This window comes from Salvelinus sp. IW2-2015, linkage group LG11 (assembly GCF_002910315.2).
Source record: "Salvelinus sp. IW2-2015 linkage group LG11, ASM291031v2, whole genome shotgun sequence".
NCBI lineage: Eukaryota > Metazoa > Chordata > Actinopteri > Salmoniformes > Salmonidae > Salvelinus > Salvelinus sp. IW2-2015.
In genome coordinates, this window is record NC_036851.1 from 26,809,524 (window position 1) to 26,829,943 (window position 20,420).

Genomic DNA, 20,420 nt, shown 5'->3' on the forward strand with positions numbered 1-20,420 from the left:
ACACATGGAGTAAACAATAAACAAGTCAATAACATAGATAGGGGAAAAAAGAAAAAAAAGAAATCTATATACAATGTGTGCAAAGGCATGAGGAGTAGGCAATAAATAGCCATAGAGCGAATAATTACAATTTAGCAGATTAACACTGGGGTGATAAATCATCAGATGATCATGTGCAAATAGAGATACTGGTGTGCAAAAAGCAAAAAGTAAATAAATGAAAACAGTATGGGATGAGTAGGTAAATGGTGGGCTAATACCGATGGACTGTGTACAGCTGCAGCCGATCGGTTAGCTGCTCAGATAGCAGATGTTTAAGTTGTTGAGGGAGATAAAAGTCTCCAACTTCAGAGATTTTGCAATTCGTTCCAGTCGCAGGCAGCAGAGAACTGGAAGGAAACGGCCAAATGAGGTTTTGCCTTTAGGATGATCAGTGATACACCTGCTGGAGCGCGTACTACGCGTGGGTGTTGCCATCGTGACCAGTGAACTGAGATAAAGCGGCGCTTTACCTAGCATAGCCTTGTAGATGACCTGGAGCCAGTGGGTCTGACGACGAACATCAGCGAGGCCAGCCGACTAGAGCATACAGTCGCAGTGGTGGGTGGTATAAGGTGCTTTAGTAACAAAACGGATGGCACTGTGATAAACTGCATCCAGTTTGCTGAGTAGAGTATTGGAAGCTATTTTGTAGATGACATCCCGAAGTCGAGATTCGTAGGATAGTCAGTTTTACTAGGGTAAGTTTGGCGGCGTGAGTGAAGAGAGCTTTGTTGCGAAATAGAAAGCCGACTCTCGATTTGATTTGGATTGGAGATGTTTGATATGAGTCTGGAAGGAGATTTGCAGTCTACAGACACCTAGTACTTATACGATATCACATATTCTAGGTCGGAACCRTCCAGGGTGGTGATGCTAGTCGGGCGTGCGGGTGCAGGCAGCGACCGGTTGAAAAGCATGCATTTGGTTTTACTAGTGTTTAAGAGCAGTTGGAGGCCACGGAAGGAGTGTTGTATGGCATTGAAGCTCGTTTGGAGGTTAGATAGCACAGTGTCCAAGGAAGGGCCAGAAGTATACAGAATGGTGTCGTCTGCGTAGAGGTGGATCAGGGAATCGCCCGCAGCAAGAGCAACAGCAGCAAGAGCAACATCATTGATATATATACAGAGAAAAGAGTCGGCCCGAGAATTGAACCCTGTGGCCCTCCGATTTGACACACTGAACTCTATCTGCGATGTAGTTGGTGAACCAGGCAAGGCAGTCATTAGAAAAACCGAGGCTACTGAGTCTGCCGATAAGAATATGGTGATTGACAGAGTCGAAAGCCTTGGCCAGGTCAGAAATTTCGATTTTTATTTCCACTTTKACATTAAAGTATTGTGTATATTGTTGACAAAAAAATGACACTTAAATACATTTTTATCAAACTTTGTAACACAATAAATTGTGATGATATCCAAGGAATACTTTTGAATASTTTTGCAAGGCACTGTAGCTAAACACATACAGTACATGGCTTAACTAACGTTAACTATAATTTAGATATTTGCTCACGAGTTAAACACAATTTCGTCAAAACAAATACGATATTCCACTTGGCGTTAAACTAGTGAGAGAAGTGAACAGTCTTTTTTCTCTTTCCTTGGAGTATTCTTCAGTTTGCTGAATAGCTATGTTGTCGCTAACCGCCTCATCTCACATAATCAATTTTAGACAGCCAGCTAACGTTAGCATGGATGTGAAATGAGACATCAATTCCAATTTTCAGCCTAAAACAATACAGATTATCCGGTGTCTTTCACTGGTGCGTAAAGTCCGTTCATTTATTACTGTCAATAGGAAATTCAACTACTTTAGCCACAGGTTAAACTTCGATGTTAAAAGTCTCTTTATGGGTGGGTGGGCGGGCTGCACAACGAGGTACTGGAAACGTCAACATCAAGGGTGTATTCATTACGGAACCCGTTTAAGAAGCAAAGAGAGCAAAACTAGTTTCTATTGGACAAATTCGGGTAGCTCCCCATTTCGTTTGCTTCCGTTTAAGAAACGTTTTGCAACAGAATAGGCGGAATAAATACACTCCAGTTTCTGATAATATAAATTATATTATAACGTACAGGCCCACAAAATGCATCTGAATCCCTTGATTGGTTAATCCTTTGCGGTTTCTTGCCTTAGTCCCCGCCCTATATTTCTATTCGACACGCAACAGGCACAACCATCATTGAGTGGCACCAGAGCATAGTACAGTCATTGACGTAAGGCAAACGTTCTAACCAAGTAGCTATTGTACTAGAAAATATTATCTTTATGATAAAAGCTTCATTACTTWAAAAAAATGTTGAAAGTGTAAGGGTGTTGTTGGGTTGTTGACAGAAAAAGCAGTCGTTTCCTCCATATAGGCCTATCACCTAAAAATTGAAACCACTGAGGGAATTCCTCAAAATATCAATAAACACTGTGGCATTTCTTGCCCATGTTTTTTCTAATGGTCTTTATTTTAAATCAGCTAGGTATGAGTATGCAGATTTTACAAGGCAGCTCAAAATTACTTTTAGGGAGGGTGTCCGTGTAGTGTAATAACTTACAATGTATCAACATTGGATCTGTTTGACCTCTTCACCATATAATATCCCTCAGGGAAGTGTGCTTATAATGGTTTTAACTTCATATAAAAATGATCCCCTCACATGTTCAAGCCAAACTATTTATATATTTTGAGGAGCTACAATAACGCGATCACGACACGCAGGTTAAAATATCAAAACAAACTCTGAACCAATTATATTAATTTGGGGACGGGTCGAAAAGCATTAAACATGGCAATTTAGCTAGCTAATTTGTCCTATTTAGCTATCTTGCTGTTCCTAGCTAATTTGTCCTGGGATATAAACATTGAGTTGTTATTTTACCTGAAATGTACAAGATCCTCTACTCCGACAATTAATCCACACATAATACGATCAACCGAATCGTTTCTAGTCAACTCTCCTCCTTCCAGGCTTTTTCCTTCTCTTGACTTTATAATGCGATTGGCAACTTTAATAAATTAGGTGCATTACCTCCACTGACCTCGTTCGTCTTTCAGTCCCTGCTGGGTACCTGCTTCTAACAACCAATGAGGAGATGGGAGAGGCAGGACTTGCAGCGCGATCTGCGTCAGAAATAAAACTTACTTCTATTTTAGCCCTTGGCAAAGCAGACGCTCGTTGGCGCACGCGAGCAGTGTGGGTGCAATAATTGAATAACATAGATTTATAAATTTATTTTGCAACGCTCGCGCACGCGCGGTCTAGTCGGCCTGTGACGCCTTCAACATCTCTGAAAAAAACTTTGCKCAAAAAAAATGCCGCGTTCAAGTGCTAGTCTGAACTAGGAAACGCTGACATTTCCGAATCGCTAACTGGTTGTAGTTATACATGTACTGCGTTCATTTAGTTAGCAAGTCAGAGACGTCCGTTTCCTAACCAGTTTCCTATGTTGTCCTATGCCAAGGTTGTAACTTTAACATGAAGTTGATAAGAACAGCTGCCCTATGAGCACAATGCTGAAAAGATAACGTTTTGGCTGAACAGGCGTTGAATGACTTTTAACCAATTTCTCTCACTAGATGAGCTCCAATACTTATTTCAGAGAAATTACATTTTAGTATCCTTTGGTTCTAAATGCCATTAAAGCAAAATATAATCTGGAACTTCAAATAACGGTTTTGAACATTCAAAATTTATAAATGTCAAGTTTCCAGAAACAAAATCCATATGAAGTATGATTGTTTCAACAAGCATGTCAATTCCACAATGACCAAATTAACTTGGTAATGTACTTAGAGTAAAAGCTATACTAAATGACACTCGTTCTGATTTAAATAGTTCAAAACTGTGGTTCAACCTCTAAACCACAACAGCATTAATCTGAGTACCAGCCTCTTAAACTAACATTCCACTCCTTGTCATTGCCAAAGAGACTGTTTAATATGTGCTGGATTTATAGYGGAGTTGCTCATTGGCTGCCGGAATTAACATATTTTCTTTGACAACATGTGGAGCCTCGGAAATAGAACGATAATTTATAACAAAGTTTTGTTTTTTTAATTWAAAAAATAACATTTAGCAAGTTGAATTAAGACATTTTGTGGTTGGAATTGCAGTATGTATTAATTTGAGAATTTAGACGTGTGCTACTGTAGAAACTGGACAAACTAAAAAAAGCAACCGGATACCAACATGTTCTGTGGAGAAAAAAAAAGTGACAAGAGTTCCAATCGAATCAGGATCTGCTCGAGCTCATTAACAATAGACTGTTCATTGAAGATAGCAAAGGCCAGCCTCTTTGGCACATGACATGGAGTACAGAGAGTGGAGAGACTGGTACCCAGCCTACAACAGCATGTGTCTCACTCTTTTTCAGTATTCCGAACCTGCATTCTTTTTAAACATTGCAGAATTGTATTATTATTATTTTTAGATATGTTTGCAAAAGGAGTGTTTTGTTCAATTTATTGTATTCATCCAGTTGTGAAGCCAAGTGTAAATACAGGTCAATTCCACCATTGCATCACTCATTGAGGTGATTTAATCAGTGTAGAGCAGCAAACAAATACAGAGGAGTAATTATAAGCACTGCTATTTGGATACAGGAGAGGGCATCATAGTTCTGTAGAAATGCAAAGTTCAACATCATATACAGTCCAAGAAAGAGACATTTTCACATGTGCAAATTGTCCAGTCCATGGTGTTTTTCACCCTCCTCCGTTTCCAACTGATAGCAATCAACATTGAAATAATGCTTTTTCAGCCATCACATTGGCCTCTCACTAGAGAGAAAAAAACCTGACACTATTACACTACCACAGCTGAGACAATTGGATTGGTTTGTGCAAGGTACATAAGTGCCTGATACGGACACAACACATTTCTGAGTGTGGAAACAGGTGTGTCTGTGGACACTGGTTTTACCMGTGGGGCCCCAGGGGCGGCTGAGACTTGACAGTGAGTTCAGAGCTCTGACAGGGGAGAGGGACACTCCCTGTCTCCTAGCCTCCACAGGTGCTTGGTTCCCACGATGCGAGGAAACGTCTCCCCAGAGCTCATAACTCCACATCGTCTGAGTCTGGTGCAGTACTGGTGGACTGGGCCTCTTCCTGTCTCTCTCCCCATACAAATCTGTAGTTGTTTTCCAACTCCTGCTGTCTCTTTTGCTCCTTGTAAACCTCTTCTGTTCCCCCTGTCTGAGAGAAATACAGGGAAGAGCAAAATAATAGCTCACACAATTACTCATATATTACTTAGACTTCATCCAAAATGTTGAACTGCTTCACTCTATCAATTGCTTATATTGGTTTTGAGAGCAGTCGTTGAACCAAATAGAGAAAATGTCCTTACAGATCTTTCAACACATCTCAAAACCCTTTTTATAGACAGAAGAGAAAACTCTGTAGTGTTTTTTAAAAGGTTGATTTTTTAAAAATTGTAATTACCAGTAGGTTGATGAGCAGCTCTCTGAAGGACTTGGTATCTTCTTCAGTCAACCACTGGTCCCCAGCCTCCTCAGCTGTCCTTCGTGTTATAATCTTCACCTCAATTTTACCTTAAAAAATCATTAGCAACATTACAATACTAACAGGCGTTTCACATACACCAAAGCGCACTAGAATATGGACAGCTTAAAATGTGCAACTCTGCACAAACATGAATGTCAGCCAGCAACCCTATTGAAAAGCTTCTGACACAATACCACATACAGTAAGCAATAATATACGAAAAGAGAACATAATAGAAACGAGACATGGAAAGCACACAAGAAACAGATGAAAATGGATGAGACAGTGCCTGTTGCATCTACACCTCTTAAAAAGATATTTCATGCTATATACAAATCATTAAAATCCAGACGGAAAATATTTACACAAGAAGCAACCTATTATCACACAGTCAACTCTAGCCTAAAATCAGATAAGCCTATTTTGAAATGTTAATATGGCAAGCACACCCAGAAGCTTCCTCAGATAATATGTCCACACATCAACAGAGATCTGAAGGGAATTTAAAAACACATTTCAACAGATACGAGATCATGCAAAGCATAGCTCTGTTTTGCCAGTGACCCCCTTCTATTTTTGGAACCTGACCTAAATAGCCCAAATTAGATGAGAAGAGTGACATGATCATACGCTAAAGATATCAGAAGGAAAAGAGACGGGCCGTGTGTTTTTGGGCACTCCCCTTCCTACCTTCGGCCTTCAGTCCCGCCTTCTCTAGCTGTTCTTTAACCACGTCCTTAATGTGCTGCCACTGGGGGTCACCTTCGCCCATCTCCTGAACTTTGACCTCCCCATCGGGACTGCTGCCTGTCTTATACTTAGTAACTCTGATCTTAACAAGGTCGTCAGCCGCTTGGTCTGGGGTGACGAGACAAAAGAGGGACAAACAACAGAGGTCACCTCCCAACAAGTAAAAGTAGGGCAACAGGATATAGGAGTTAAAGCCAGCAATGTGGGTGGGATCTCTCAAGAGTTTAATTCACTACCGGTATTCTATGATTCCCTTTCTCTATATATGGGACTGTCAGTATGCTGATATGGCCTACTCCAATTTTACTCTCCCCTGAGCATTGAAGAGCGAATCTCCAAAAAGGTACTGAACATGATGGAACAAGAAATTATGACAGACATCTACATAGAAATGAATATACACGGAATGTAGATGTATGATCTATGAACACAGAGCCAGGCCCAGAGGGTGGAGCTCCAGGCAGAGAGCCCAGTTACCTGGCTGTCGAGGTGCCAGGCTGGGGCTGCCCCTGGCTGGGTCGTTGGCCCTCTGGCCTCCCTCTGTCTGGGGCTCTGCCTCTGTGTCCCCGGCCTCTTTGTCCTCCAGGCGGTCCAGCAGCTTGTCCAGAGTAGCCTCCAGGGTCTGGGTTGCCTGAGTGCGGTCAAACTCCCCCTTCAGACCCTCGGTCTCCAGTTCTTGCTGAGCCTAGAAAAAAAAGAGAAACCCCATCAAGCAACATTATCAATCAAAATATGAACATGTTGACAAAATAATAATGGTCATTTAGATATCCATCTACCTCACATGTTTGGCCAATAATGTGGTTGAGCACTCAATAACATGTTGTATTACAGAGACCCATTCACAGCCTGTACACTTGTCTAGCATCTCTAGTGTCTGTTCGCACCTCGTCTATGATGTTGTCAAACTCCTTTTGCATTTCCCCTTTCATTTCCTCGATGTTGGCAGAAGGCACCGAGATGTCAGCCATCTCCTCCTCAAACTCCTGCAGCAGGAGATGCTCTTCTTCATCYCCCTCATCCCTCTCCTTTTCCTTCTCATTTCGGAGTTCCTCTCGTTCGGCTTCATTTTCTGCTTTCTGAGAACGAACCATATTGAAATTAAATGCACAAAAATGTCACTGCATTATGAATACATTGTTATGGGTAAAAGTCAACTGTGCAATAGCCTAAAGGCAGCACTAACCTTTCTGTTGCTCTCTTTGAGATGCTGCACAAATTTCATCAGGTCTGCAGGGTCAGTGATGATCTTGAAGTTAAATTGTTCATCTCCAAAAGCTATGAGGAGTAAAAAACACCAGATGGATATTAACAAAAAGGAAAATACTTGAAAGCATCAGAAGTGATATTGCAGTGAAAAATGTTTTAAATTCCAGTTTAATACATTACCGTCCTCTGTGACCTCATTGTCTGTGAGCTGATTATCATAGGCATCCTCTCCAGCCTGTGAAAACAAAACACTGTTGGTGCCATCTTGTGGAAGACTAAGGCATATGTTCAAAGATATGACGATCACTGACTGTACCTGATGCTCTGAAGTGGTGTCAGTTGCTGTAGTACTCCCTGGCTTTGTCACTCCCTCCMAGAAATCAGAATCCTCAGGCTCTTCAGAGGTGACAACTGCATCTGGTCCAAGAGGAATGAATCAAGAGGACTGATTATTTCTCAATATGCAAGCAAGCTGTCCAATAAATTAAGTACTTTGATTAAGCAAACGGGCATTGCACCTTTTGCGTCTGACCCCAGGACATCTGGGTCATCAGTTGGCGTCGCTGAGTCCTCGTCTGTCCCCTCGTCACCAGCCAACATCTCATCAAGAGTCTTCAGCTCCTCTGAGATCTGCTCCACTTTACGTTTCGTATCCGCTGAAAATGAAAGACAGAGCGAGAAGCAGAGTTACACTATTCCTTAGGGCTTGTGAAATCAGGAAAGTACCAATTAAAAGATTTAGCCTGGCTCCATATCACAGTACATAGTGGTTCCTCCTTTAAAAAGTTGCATCATACTGCAGCACACCTTGTGGGCTGCTGCAGAATTCTATGGCACGTTATGTGATTGTCAGCTATTTTACCATTAATGCTAGTTAGACCACCAGAGGGCATCTTTGAGAAGCATTTGATAGTAATRCCAATATTGAAGACTAAAGAATTTTAAAACTTTTTTGTAAGAACATAGTATATGGGATTGATTTTAAGAAATTTAGYCTAATTGATTGAATATTATGGTGTTTCTATTCCAAGAAAAACTAAACCCCAGGGACTGCGGTTGAAAATTAGCCGGCTGGCTAAAACCGGCACTTTTACTGAAACGTTGATTAATGTGCACTGTTCCTGTAAAAATAAAATAAACTCAAACCCTCAGGGTTTCCGTTAAGATGGAACGGAAAATATGGCGCTGTATAACGTGATGGTCAGGAGAAGCTACAGTACTAAGAGCATAAGAGGATTCTAAATGAATATCTAAGAGGCATTTTTCATTAGGGCAAATCTGATCTGTGAGAATATCTAAGGGGCTTTCATATCACTCTAAACGAATTAATAATAATCACTTTGTTTAAAAAATAACAATATTTTGGAGATGATTTTGTTTTCATTTAACCTAGAGTGAGCGAGAAAAGGCMATTTTTGAACATGGGGTGAGACATTCTCACTAATTTGTAAATAAAGTTTGTTATTTAGATTTATTCATTTATGTTTTTAGAGGGAGAGAAACCAAAAGCCGCCTCATGGGTCTCCCAGTGGTGTCTGGCACGGGTATCGAAGCAGCATCTGTAGCAATGCAGTGTCTTAGACCGCTGCGCCACTCAGGAGGCCCCATCCACAAAGTTTAATGCTGATCAATTGCCATGCAAAGTACCAAAATACAGAGAGGTGTTGGGTAAAGGTATATTGTATTATAATAGCCCATTATGGGGCTATTAGCAGGATTGTACATGGTGTCCAGGTCAGGATAACCAAAACATTTCTTTATTAAAAGACTATCAGAAAGAATGTTGGTACTTATTTTGATCCAAAGCCATGAATGAGTGAGTCACTCAGCTTTATGTAGGTGCCGGGGATAAATGACTGTTAGAAATGACTGCCTAGAAGGCCAGCATCCCGGAGTCGCCTCTTCACTGTTGACGTTGAGACTGGTGTTTTGCGGCTACTATTTAATGAAGCTGCCAGTTGAGGACTTGTGAGGACTCAGTTTTTATTTGGATTGCTCTGGTCTGGAGCAATGAAGTAGTGACGCAGGGTACCGTATTAAACCACAAATTACCTCGAAGTCCCGCAGCATAATCGCAAAACTTTTAGTTGAGCAACCACTGTATAGGCTAAGCACCCTCCCAAWGACCCCCAGCCCCCTGTTGACTCACAGACTTGGGCCTTGACATAGTCCATGTACTGCTGGGTGCTGAGGGCTGGCTGGCACACAATGCCCTGGGGCTTGGCGGTGTAGGGCGGGCGCAGGAAGGGGTGCTGGCAGGTGCGGGTGGTGTGGACCGTCAGCACGTAGCGGCACGACTGGGGCTCATCCACACGGGCCACGTAGTCCCCCGAGCCCTCCTCACACACAAACTGGAAGACACAGACCAGAGCAGATCAGGGGTCAGAAGTCATGGATTGTCAAGGAGTCACACCAGTCATATCTAATGTGTTTGGAGTTTTACAAGATTTATTAAATACAATACACAGGTTGTCCTTACTGATGTTTATTGCAATATTAAGACCCCATTGCATAGGCTCTCACCCTGACTTCAGTCTCCCTGGGGTTCCCGTTCAGGTCACACTTGGAGCCATTGACATAGCTCTGACTGTGGTAGCGCTTCAGTCTGTGTTGCTTGGAGGCCTGGGCACCAGGGAGGAAGAGAAAAATATTATTATCAACGCATACACCATGGATATTCTACTGGATCGTCAAATTGCATAGACCATTACATCAAATTTAAACACTTGCCTCCAATCCCCTCCTTCCCTGATACACGTGTTAATATTGAACCATAAATTGTGCCTTCCTGTATTATACTTAAAATGTTTATTATATTCTACTGAGCCATTTACTTTATGTTGGTAATCTAAACTTTTATTATTGTTGTTGAATTGTCCAGAAGGAACCTGCCAGTAAGAATTTTGTTGGACAGTGTATCCTGTACATACAACTTGAAACAGCGGGTGAGTCTCAGGGGAGGGAGTCACTTCTGCTGTAGCAGTCAAGTCAACAGCCTCACATGCTGTTCTTTCCCTCATCATGTCATCAACCTGAACAAGGTACATGCTGTGTTCCAAAACCAACAAGCAGCCCGTACCTGCCAAGCACTCATTCTAACCCTAATGCAACTATAGTAAAATGGATGAAAAACAAAAGTAGGATACAAATCTTAACAGGTTGAGATTTTCCTGTACATTTTCTCTCAATTGGCTTATACAACATGCTTTTTGCATGTTTTCCAGCAAGTATACATGAAAAACTCTTGGTTTAGTCCTTTGTATGAGAAGTTAAAACACATACTGAATAAAATAAACTTTATTTGTTAAATGCACCGAATACAACATGTGTAGACCTTACCGTGAAATGCTTACTTACAAGCCCYTAACCAACAGTGCAGTTGAAGATATAGTTACAATGATTTTTTTTAAGTAACATAATAAAATAACAATAACGAGGCTATATACAGTGGGTACCGGTATTGAATCCGTGTGGGGGTAGAGGTAATTTGTACATGTAGGTAGGGGTGAAGTGACTATGCATATATAATAAACAGCGAGTAGCAACAGTGTAAAAAAGTTACCATACCAGGCAGTGATGTGTAACCGATGTGAAATGGCTAGCTAGTTAGCAGTGGTGCGCGCTAATAGCGTTTCAATCGGTGAYGTCACTCACTCTGATGCCTTGAAGCAGTTGTTCCCCATGCAATGCAAGGGCCGCGGCTTTTGTGGCGCGATGGGTAACGATGCTTCGTGGGTGTCAGTTGTTGATGTGTGCAGAGGGTCCCTGGTTCAAGCCCAGGTAGGGGTGAGGAGAGGGACGGAAGCTAAACTGTTACATTGATGCTGTTGACCCRGATCACTGGTTGCTGCRGAAAAGGAGGAGGGGGGTGAGTGTAACCGATGTGAARTGGCTAGCTAGGTGGTGGTGCAGCTGTAGAACTTTGAGGATCTGGGAACCCCTGCAAAATCTTTTCAGGCTACTGAGGGGGAAAAGGTGTTGTTGTGCCATCTTCATGACTGTCTTGGTGTGTTTGGACCATGATAGTTTGTTGGGGATGTGGACACCAAGGAACTTGAAACTCTCGACCCGCTCCACTACAGCCCCGTTGATGTTAATGGGGGCCTGTTCGGCMCGCCTTTTCCCATAGTCCACGATCAGCTCCTTTGTCTTGCTCACATTGAGGGAGAGGTTGTTGTTCTGGCACCACATTGCCAGGTCTCGGACCTACTCCCTATAGGCGTCTCCTCGTTGTCGGTGATCAGACCTACCACTGTTGTGTCGTCAGCAAACTTGATGATGGTGTTGGAGTTGTGTTTGGCCTCGCAGTTGCGGGTGAAAAGAGAGTACAGGAGGGGACTAAGCACACACCCTTGAGGGGCCCCAGTGTTGAGGATCTGCATAGCAGACGTGTTGTTGCCTACCCTTACCACCTGGGGGCGGCCTGTCAGGAAGTMCAGGATCCAATTGCAGAGGGAGGTTTTTAGTCCCAGGGTCCTTAGCTTAGTGGGCACTATGCTGTTGAACACTGAACTGTAGTCAATTAACAGCATTCTCACATAGGTGTTCCCTTTTGTCCAGGTGGGAAAGGGCAGTGTGGAGTGCGATTGAGATTGCGTCGTCTGTGGATCTGTTGGGGCGGTATGCGAATTGGAATGGGTCTAGGGTATCCAGGATGGATGCTGTTGTGAGCCATGACCAGCTTTTCAAAGCACTCCATGCCTACCGACGTGAGTGCTACGGGGCGGTAATCATTTAGGCTGGTTACCTTCACTTCCTTGGGCACAGGGACTATGGTGGTCTGCTTGAAACATGTAAGTATTACAGACTCAGTCAGGAAAAGGTTGAAATTGTCAGTTTAGACACTTTCCAGTTGGTCCGCACATGCTTTGAGTACACGTCCTGGTAATCCTGTTCCCACTGCATTGTGAATGTTGACCTGTTTAAAAGTCTTGCTCACATCGGCTACCAAGAGCGTTATCACACAGTCGTCCAGAACAGCTGGTGCTCTCGTGCATGCTTCAGTGTTGCTTGCCTCGAAGCAAGCATAAAAAGGCATTTAGCTCGTCTGGTAGGCTCGCGTCACTGGTCAGCTCACGGCTGGGTTTCCCTTTGTAGTCCGTAATAGTTTTCAAGCCCTGCCACATCCAACAAGTGTCAGAACCGATGTAGTAGGATTCAATCTTAATCCTATATTGACGCYTTGCTTGTTTGATGGTTCGTCTAAGGGCATAGCGGGATTTCTTATAAGGGTCCAGATTAGTGTAACGCTCTTTGAAAGCGGCAGCTCTAGCCTTTAGCTCAATGCGGATGTTGCCTGTAATCCATGGCTTCTGGTTGGGATATCTACGTACAGTCACTGTGGGGACAACATCGTTGATGCTCCTCAACGCCATTTGATGAATCCCGGAACATATTCCAGTCTGTGCTAGCAAAACAGTCCGTTTCATCTGACCACTTCCGTATTGAGCAAGTCACTGGTACTTCCTTCTTTAGTTTTTGCTTGTAAGCGGGAATCAGGAGCATAGAATGATGGTCAGATTTGCCAAATGGAGGGCGTGGGATGAGCTTTATATGCATCTCTGTGTGTGGAGTAAAGGTGGTCTAGAGTTCTCTTTCCAATCATGAAATGTTGGTAGAAATTAGGTAAAACGGATTTAAGTTTGCCTGCATTAAAGTCCCCAGCCACTAGGAGCGCCACTTCTGGATGAGCATTTTTCTTGTTTGCTTATGGCCTTATACAGCTGGTTGAGTGCGGTCTTAGTGTCAGCATCGTGGTTGTAAATAGAAAGCTAAGAATAATATAGATGAGAACTCTCTAGGTAGATAGAGTACCTTATGATAAGCTGTAGAGCACACTACCTCAGGCGAGCAATACCTAGAGACTTCTTTAATATTAGACATCGCGCACCAGCTGTTATTGACAAATAGAGACACACCCCCGCCCCTCGTCTTACCAGACGTAGCTTCTCTGTCCTGCCGGTGCATGGAAAATAACGTCAGCTCTATATTATCTGTGTCGTCGTTCAGCCACGACTCGGTGAAACATAAGATATTACAGATAATGTCCCATTGGTTGTATAATCTTGATCGTAGGTCATCTATTTTATTTTCCAATGATTGCACGTTGGCCAATAGAACAGATGGCAGTGGAAGTTTACTCACTGGCCTACAAATTATGAGAAGGAAGCCCGGCCTCCACCCTCTTTTTCTCCGTCTTTACTTCACACAAATGACGGGGATATGGGCCCGTTCCCGAGAAAGCAGTATATCCTTCGCATCGGACCTCGTTAAAGAAAAATTATTCTTCCAGTTCGAGGTGAGTAATCGCTGTTCAGAAGTTATTTTCGGTCATAAGAGACAGTAGCAGCTACATTATGTACAAAATAAGTTTAAAAAGTGAAATGCTAAAAAACTTTAAAAAATAGCACAGTTGGTTAGGAGGACGTAAAACGTCAGTCATCCCCTCCAGCGCCACAAAGTAACACCACAAAGTATGACAAAATCCTTTAAGGGTAGAGAGGAGAGGGGCTGCATGCAAGAGGAGCCAACCAGTTACCTTGGCTGTTTCATTGTTCCAGTCAAACTCTGAATCATAGTACCCCAGGAAGAGAACATCCCCTTTGATGTCTGTGTCTGTGGAGAGATAAAAACAGACTATCATTAGAGGCAAGGCCTAAATCTAAATAGACAAAGCACCATCAGGTAAACCATGTGATGCAGCAGCACTTGACAGACAGGTCAACACTAGACAGGTCAACACCAGAGAAGTAAATAATGACGTGTAACAAGGGGATCCAAAATAAACATGGTGAAAGTGTAAACAGTGAGTACAAACAAAATGATCCAGCTGTTGCTACTTGTTTTAACTTTTGGCAAACACAGTGGTTGAAAATAAGTCTTACCCTCAAGGTGGTACTGTCTAATGTGTTGTCCATAGCAGAACTCATATGTCCACCAGTCTTTTGTCTGCAGTTATAGAGAATGACAACGTTTCAGTTGCTATGACATTTCATATTCATGTTGACAGTGGCCTTACAATACTAGAAGAATAGCAAATAGCCTAGGCTGCCTTATATGGAGAAGTTGATTTTTAATATGCATATGGAGTCTGTCCAACTCAAGGTCCGGTAGATTACAAGTTCAACAATCCAAGAGAGGTAGCTTATTGTAGAGACAATTTGGATGGTTAGCTAATGCAAACTGACCAAATCAGATAAGCACGATAGGGATTTAACTGTCAATACAAGTTGCACAACTCATTGCAAGCATCCAACCTGGGCCAACTAAACATATTATCTTCCATTTAATTAAAAGCATCACTTTATAACTGTCTGCAATAGTTCTGGTGTAAAGAGGACAGGGGATAAAACTGTTTAGACATTGATGCAATATGAAGCACTGTTGTCTCCAGGCAGTGGTATAGYATTCCTCCCCTTAGTCTTCGTGTGTGTGTGTACGTGTGTGTCTGACCTTCACTAGGCAGGGGGCAGTGTGCATGGGCTTGAGCAGGTCTGGGATGCCTGGTCCGGTGTAGCCTTGGGAGTCAGGCTCAGAGGCTCGGTCCTGGTGAAACCTCACTGCCTGGGCTGGAAGGCGACATTCATACATCTGCTTGTATTTGCTGGACACCAGCATGACTTCTTCTGTCTTAGCCTGCATTGTAGAAAACATGACATAACGCTAGATAAAACAGTCTGTACTACATAGGTAGTTAACGAGATAGCATACTTGCCTAGTTAGCTATCTGACAGCTGCTGTCAACTTGAAACTGCGTTTTCTAAACGATAGCTAGATATTAGTAGGTAGCAACAGTTAGCACAATGTATCTGTCTGTGCATAACGGTAACGTTCGCATCGTTGACTGGTGCGCTAGCTAGCAGCATTATAACGTTACTTAATCTAATTAGATAGCTAGTGCATTATCATTTCATTCAAATATCACGAAATAGTATTAGACTCTGACTAACGTTAGCAAGCCATTAGCCATCTGACTCCACTAGCTATCTACAGTAACGTTAGATAGCTAACTGGGCAGAATCGCTGAGACCATGCATACTAGCTAACGTAAACTATACATTCTTAATGTCACGTCTCACCTGCCCCATAATGACCGGATCGGGAAGAATCTGGATCCCATATTTCACCTCGTTTAATTCCTCTAGATTCAAGAAAGCCAAGACGGATAGCTGACATGTCAAAAAGAAAACGTACAATCCCCTCAACCACCTAACCACGGAAGCAGCCATGATAGCTAGTTTCTGCTTCTCTTTCTTCTATGGTATAAAAGCTAGCTAGCTACATCTGTCAAGTCTTGTTGCTGTTTATTTGTGCTATGGAACGTCATGGATTGGACAACAGGGACATAAAATACCACAGAATACGGTATTATACATGTCAATCAAAGCCACTACGTTGTCCTATTGGATAATTGTCAAACATTTCCAGAATCCCTCCTTTTGGACACGACTGTTTCCTCGATTGGTCGAATAAGTATATATAGGCGAGGCTCAAACAGCATTGGGTGAGTACGTTTTGCCTGGCCCGGTGCCCCGGGTGAGTTGAGATTTCAATTAACCCTTGTGTGGTGTTCGGGTCTGTGGGACCAATTTTCAATGTTTACTAAAATAAAAACTATACAATTAATTATTTTTTTCAACCTGAGACTCATTGGCCTTGGCTCATTTTCTGTGAAGAACATGTAAAATAACACATTTTCATTGAGTGCACACTGTGTACCCCCCTACACATTTATATTACATATTTGGTGTTCAGGTCCACTGGACCTGAGGGTAATAAAAGTGTGGAAAAGTGTGTGTGTAGGTCAAAACAAGTAAAAATGAAACAAAAAGGTTTGCTGTGTGCCTTCACTGTGTCATCCTCCTCCCTGGGCCTGCTGTTTCAACATAGCACCAAGAACCTGTCTGTCTCCCTGCCTGTCTGCCTGTCTTCAGCTTTTCTCGCACTCTTTACCCTTTGTAGTGTGTGAAACTACACAATGTATTGCAGGAACCTGCACAATGTTATTACAATACATTATTTCGATACATTATTTTGATACATTGTAAAAAATATACCCCAGCCAGGTGCAAATTGGGGGAGGGACACAACAAATAAATAGCTTGGCATATGTGACTCCTTACCACAATCAATCAGTATGGAAAAAATAATCTCTGCTCAGAGAGCCTTAGAAATACTTTTTGCAGAGAGAGAAGCTATTGTCGAAGCTAGTGTGGAAGATTAAGAATTTTCWGAATATGAGGATCATGTCTCTGTCAATTCGGAGTCTGACAGTGAGTTGGAAGAGGATGAGATTGACCCTCAGCCAGCCCCATGACCAGCCCGTCAGCAATCAGCTCATCAGCAGCCGGCAGGAGGAGAAATATGGATGTAAAAAAAAGTGTGAAATTGAATGGTCTTCTTGTCCAAGGAATGAGCCACCCCGGATGGCTGCCAATGTGATAAGGATGCAACCAGGGCATACGCGGATGGCGGTTACTCATGTGCAGGACATAAAGTCTTATTTTGAACTGTTCATCCCAGACACCATCAGAAAATCATTCTGTACTGCACTAATTTGCAGGGAAGGYGTGTTTTTGGAGAGAGATGGAAGGAGATGGACCAAACTCATTCACATGCATACTTTGGGGTTCTTATCCTTGCTGGTGTTTTAAGATCCAATCGGGAATCCACAGAATCCCTGTGGGTTGCAGAAACTGCCAGATAACGTTTCTGTGCAACAATGTCTCTGGGAAAACTTCCACATTATTTACAGGATTATCCGCTTCGATAACCGAGACACCAGACCAGCTCGGCGGCAGAAAGACAAACTAGTTGCAATCAGGTCAGTGTGGGACAAGTGGGTGGACCACCTTTCCCTGTTTTACAACCCTGGGCCCAAAGTTATTGTTGATAAGCAGCTTATGCTATTTAGGGGCTGCTGCCCCTTTAGGCAGTACATATCGTCTAAACCCGCAAAATATGGAATCAAGTTCTGGGCTGCCTGTGATGCTGCTTCATCATATGCGTGGAAATTGCAAGTGTATACGGGGAAGCCAGATTGAGGAGCCCCTGAGAAGAACCAAGGGATACGGGTTGTCCTGGACGTGACACAGGGACTCTGTGGCCACAACATCACATCCGATAACTTTTTCACTTCGCACAAGCTGGGACAGGAGCTCCTCAAGAGGAAGCCGACAATGGTAGGAACAGTACAAAAAAAACAAGCCAGAGCTCCCTCCTCTGCTGTTGAATACATGGAACAGGCCTATCAATTCCTCTAAGTTTGTGTTCACAGCCGACACGTCCCTAGTGTCCAACGTGCCAAAGAAAGGGGAAAATGACGCTACATAGGGATGGGAGAATCTATGGCCAGGAACCTCAAAAAACAGAGATCATAGTGGATTGCAATGCCACAAAAGAAGGGGTGGACAATTTAGACAAGCTGGTGTCTGGCTACAGCTGCAAAATAAGAACCCTATGCTGGTTCCCCATCCGCCCGACCCACAGAACCAACAACTCCAATACCAGAAGTAAGTGTGAGTGAGGTTGTTGCATGTGTGTGTGTCTCACTCTCCTACCTTGGCCTGTACCAGAATGCCAAGAGTGTGCAAAGCTGTCATCAAGGCAAAGGGTGGCTATTTTGAAGAATCTCAAATATAAAATATATTTTGACTTGTTTAAATAACACTTTTTTACTAAATACTAAATATGTGTTATTTCATAGTTTTGATGTCTTCACTATTATTCTACAATGTAGAAAATWGTTTTAAAAAATTAAGAAAAACCCTTGAATGAGTAGGTGTGTCCAAARTKTTGACTGGTACTGTATGTGAGTGAGTGAGATGTTTGTAAAATTCCTGAACTTAGTGTTTTCATCATTCTAGATTGCAGCTGGTAGCAACAAGAAAAAGTGCTGTGATGTGTGTGAATCCAAGAACAGGAAGACACAGTACACATGCATCAAGTGCAAGAAATACATTTGCAACACACACACAGTAAAACTCTGTCCCTCATGTGGTGTGTAGAACGGCCTTAATTTGTGTTCAATGGGGCTCATTTATAATTTCCATTAAATACTGTATGTAAAATTTGTCCTTCCAATTTGTTCAGTTCAAAGCAATAAACATCAGTAGTGATGAAAACCTTGTTTCATTTATATTTGTTCAAGATAAATATGATTTATTCCACCCATGTCACGTTCCTGACCTTATTTCCTTTGTTTAGTCTTTGTTTAGTTGGTCAGGACGTGAGCTGGGTGGGCATTCTATGTTTTGTGTTGCTATGTTGGGTTTGTTGTTTGGCCTAATATGGTTCTCAATCAGAGGCAGGTGTTTGTCATTGTCTCTGATTGGGAACCATATTAAGGTAGCCTGTTTTCACTGTTGGTTTGTGGGTGATTGTTCCTGTTCGTGCGTTCATGTGTTTTATGTTCTCTAGTTCAGGACTGTAGCTTCGTTGGTTTTCGTTTGTTTTGTTCGTATTGAAGAAGTATTCTAATAAATACGGATACATACCACGCTGCGCTTTGGTCTTCCTCTCCTTCTACCGACGGAAGCCGTTACAACCCATGTCTTGATTATAATATATATTTGTTTACAAAAATCCCATTTTACAAAAAAACACTATAGTGCTTTTATTGATAAATGTGATCTAGCAGAGGTAAATGGAAAATGTTAACCATGCATGCTGTCTATATTGCTTGTAATTGAAGTCAACATCTAAGTATTTTTACATACATTGTTATGGCCGTATTGTTTTAAAAACCCAATAATACTGTGGGTCCTTCAGACCCTCGAACATTGGGTGAATAAGAAAAAGATGAACACCTGCTCCCAAGTGGCGCAGTGGTCCAAGGAACTGCATCTCAGTGCTTAAGGCATCACTGCAGACACCCTGGTTAGATTCCAGGCTGTTTTGCAACCGGCCATGATTTGGAGTCCCATAGAGCAGTGCAAAATTGGCCCAGCTGTCTGGGTTTGGCCGGTGTAGGCCTTCATTGTAAATAAGAATTTGTCGAATTGGAACGGTCTAAATTAATAACCTCGGGGAACCGGGTGATGTTAAACGAATTCGCCCAGTGATACCCACCCATTTTATGGCATGCTATGAAAAGTTTCCGTACTGTTTGTATTTGTGTTCTAGTGTTTAGTCAAAATGCAATGCAACACAATTGAAGCGCACACTCCCGTAATTGATTTAAAAGCATTGAATTGCAAGCAAATAATTGGCTGGAGCGAGGTACCAACATTCAAAATCCATGCGAGAAAGTGTGCAAATAAACAATTCCGGAAAGGGTGCGGAATTGGGCTGCTCAGCCTCCCTTTCTCTCTCTCTCTCTCTCTCTCTCAATTCGTCTTGTTGCTGCCAGTTGTACAATTTATTGTCGAAGTACAAAAAAAACATTATCCCTTTCTCTGTTTGTTTGTCTGTCTCTATCTTTTTTCCTTTGTGGCCTGAGAGACCACTGGAATTATTATACCGCTGCCATAAATGTAGCAATAACTGTAGTGGAGCTGGGCAGAGACCCTGCAGTCACAGCTTGAGTGCACTGCACCATCACCTGTGCAATAAAGGTCCAGATCTCTTGGCAGATTATGTAGGTTGATGTAGGTTAGTGCGCCACACCTCGATCAGACCGACAGTGCAATTGCGTCAATGCTGTGTAATAAACTCTGCAGTCAAACTTTTTTACTGAATATGTGTGCAACAAAAGTTCAACATTCAACATTTTATAGTATGCATAAAATTTGATGCATATTGTTGCAAAATTGGAAAGTAATGTACTTCTGGTCCAAAACGCAATGATGCTGGTCTGATCGAGGCTAGTCTATTACTTTGCAGTACATTTTATAATGATATTCTTCCGTTGGATATGCCTTTGCATGAACCTTCATGCAATTAAATTCGATGCATGCATTCTGCTGCGATTCCAACGACTGGC

General features: G+C 42.4%; 1 protein-coding gene across 3 annotated transcripts; it reads right to left on the reverse strand.

Moving 5' to 3' along the window:
* Positions 1 to 4,482: 4,482 nt before the first annotated feature.
* On the reverse strand, positions 4,483 to 15,812 carry os9 (OS9 endoplasmic reticulum lectin). Of its 3 annotated transcripts, none has more exons than XM_023996585.2 (15): positions 15,577 to 15,812; positions 14,951 to 15,133; positions 14,383 to 14,446; positions 14,037 to 14,113; positions 10,022 to 10,120; positions 9,648 to 9,849; positions 8,017 to 8,154; positions 7,815 to 7,909; positions 7,679 to 7,733; positions 7,476 to 7,567; positions 7,177 to 7,368; positions 6,767 to 6,974; positions 6,230 to 6,397; positions 5,477 to 5,586; positions 4,483 to 5,227 (listed from the first exon to the last, which is right to left on the reverse strand). In XM_023996585.2, the coding sequence occupies exons 1-15, from the start codon at positions 15,724 to 15,726 to the stop codon at positions 5,087 to 5,089; spliced, it is 1,974 nt and encodes a 657-aa protein (XP_023852353.1). In that variant the 5' UTR covers positions 15,727 to 15,812; the 3' UTR covers positions 4,483 to 5,086. The 3 variants fall into 3 exon arrangements, with proteins under 3 accessions (XP_023852353.1, XP_023852352.1, XP_023852354.1); XM_023996584.2 differs by having other exon boundaries at positions 7,815 to 7,915; positions 15,577 to 15,811; XM_023996586.2 differs by lacking the exon at positions 6,230 to 6,397 and having other exon boundaries at positions 7,815 to 7,915.
* Between the last annotated feature and the right edge of the window lie 4,608 nt (positions 15,813 to 20,420).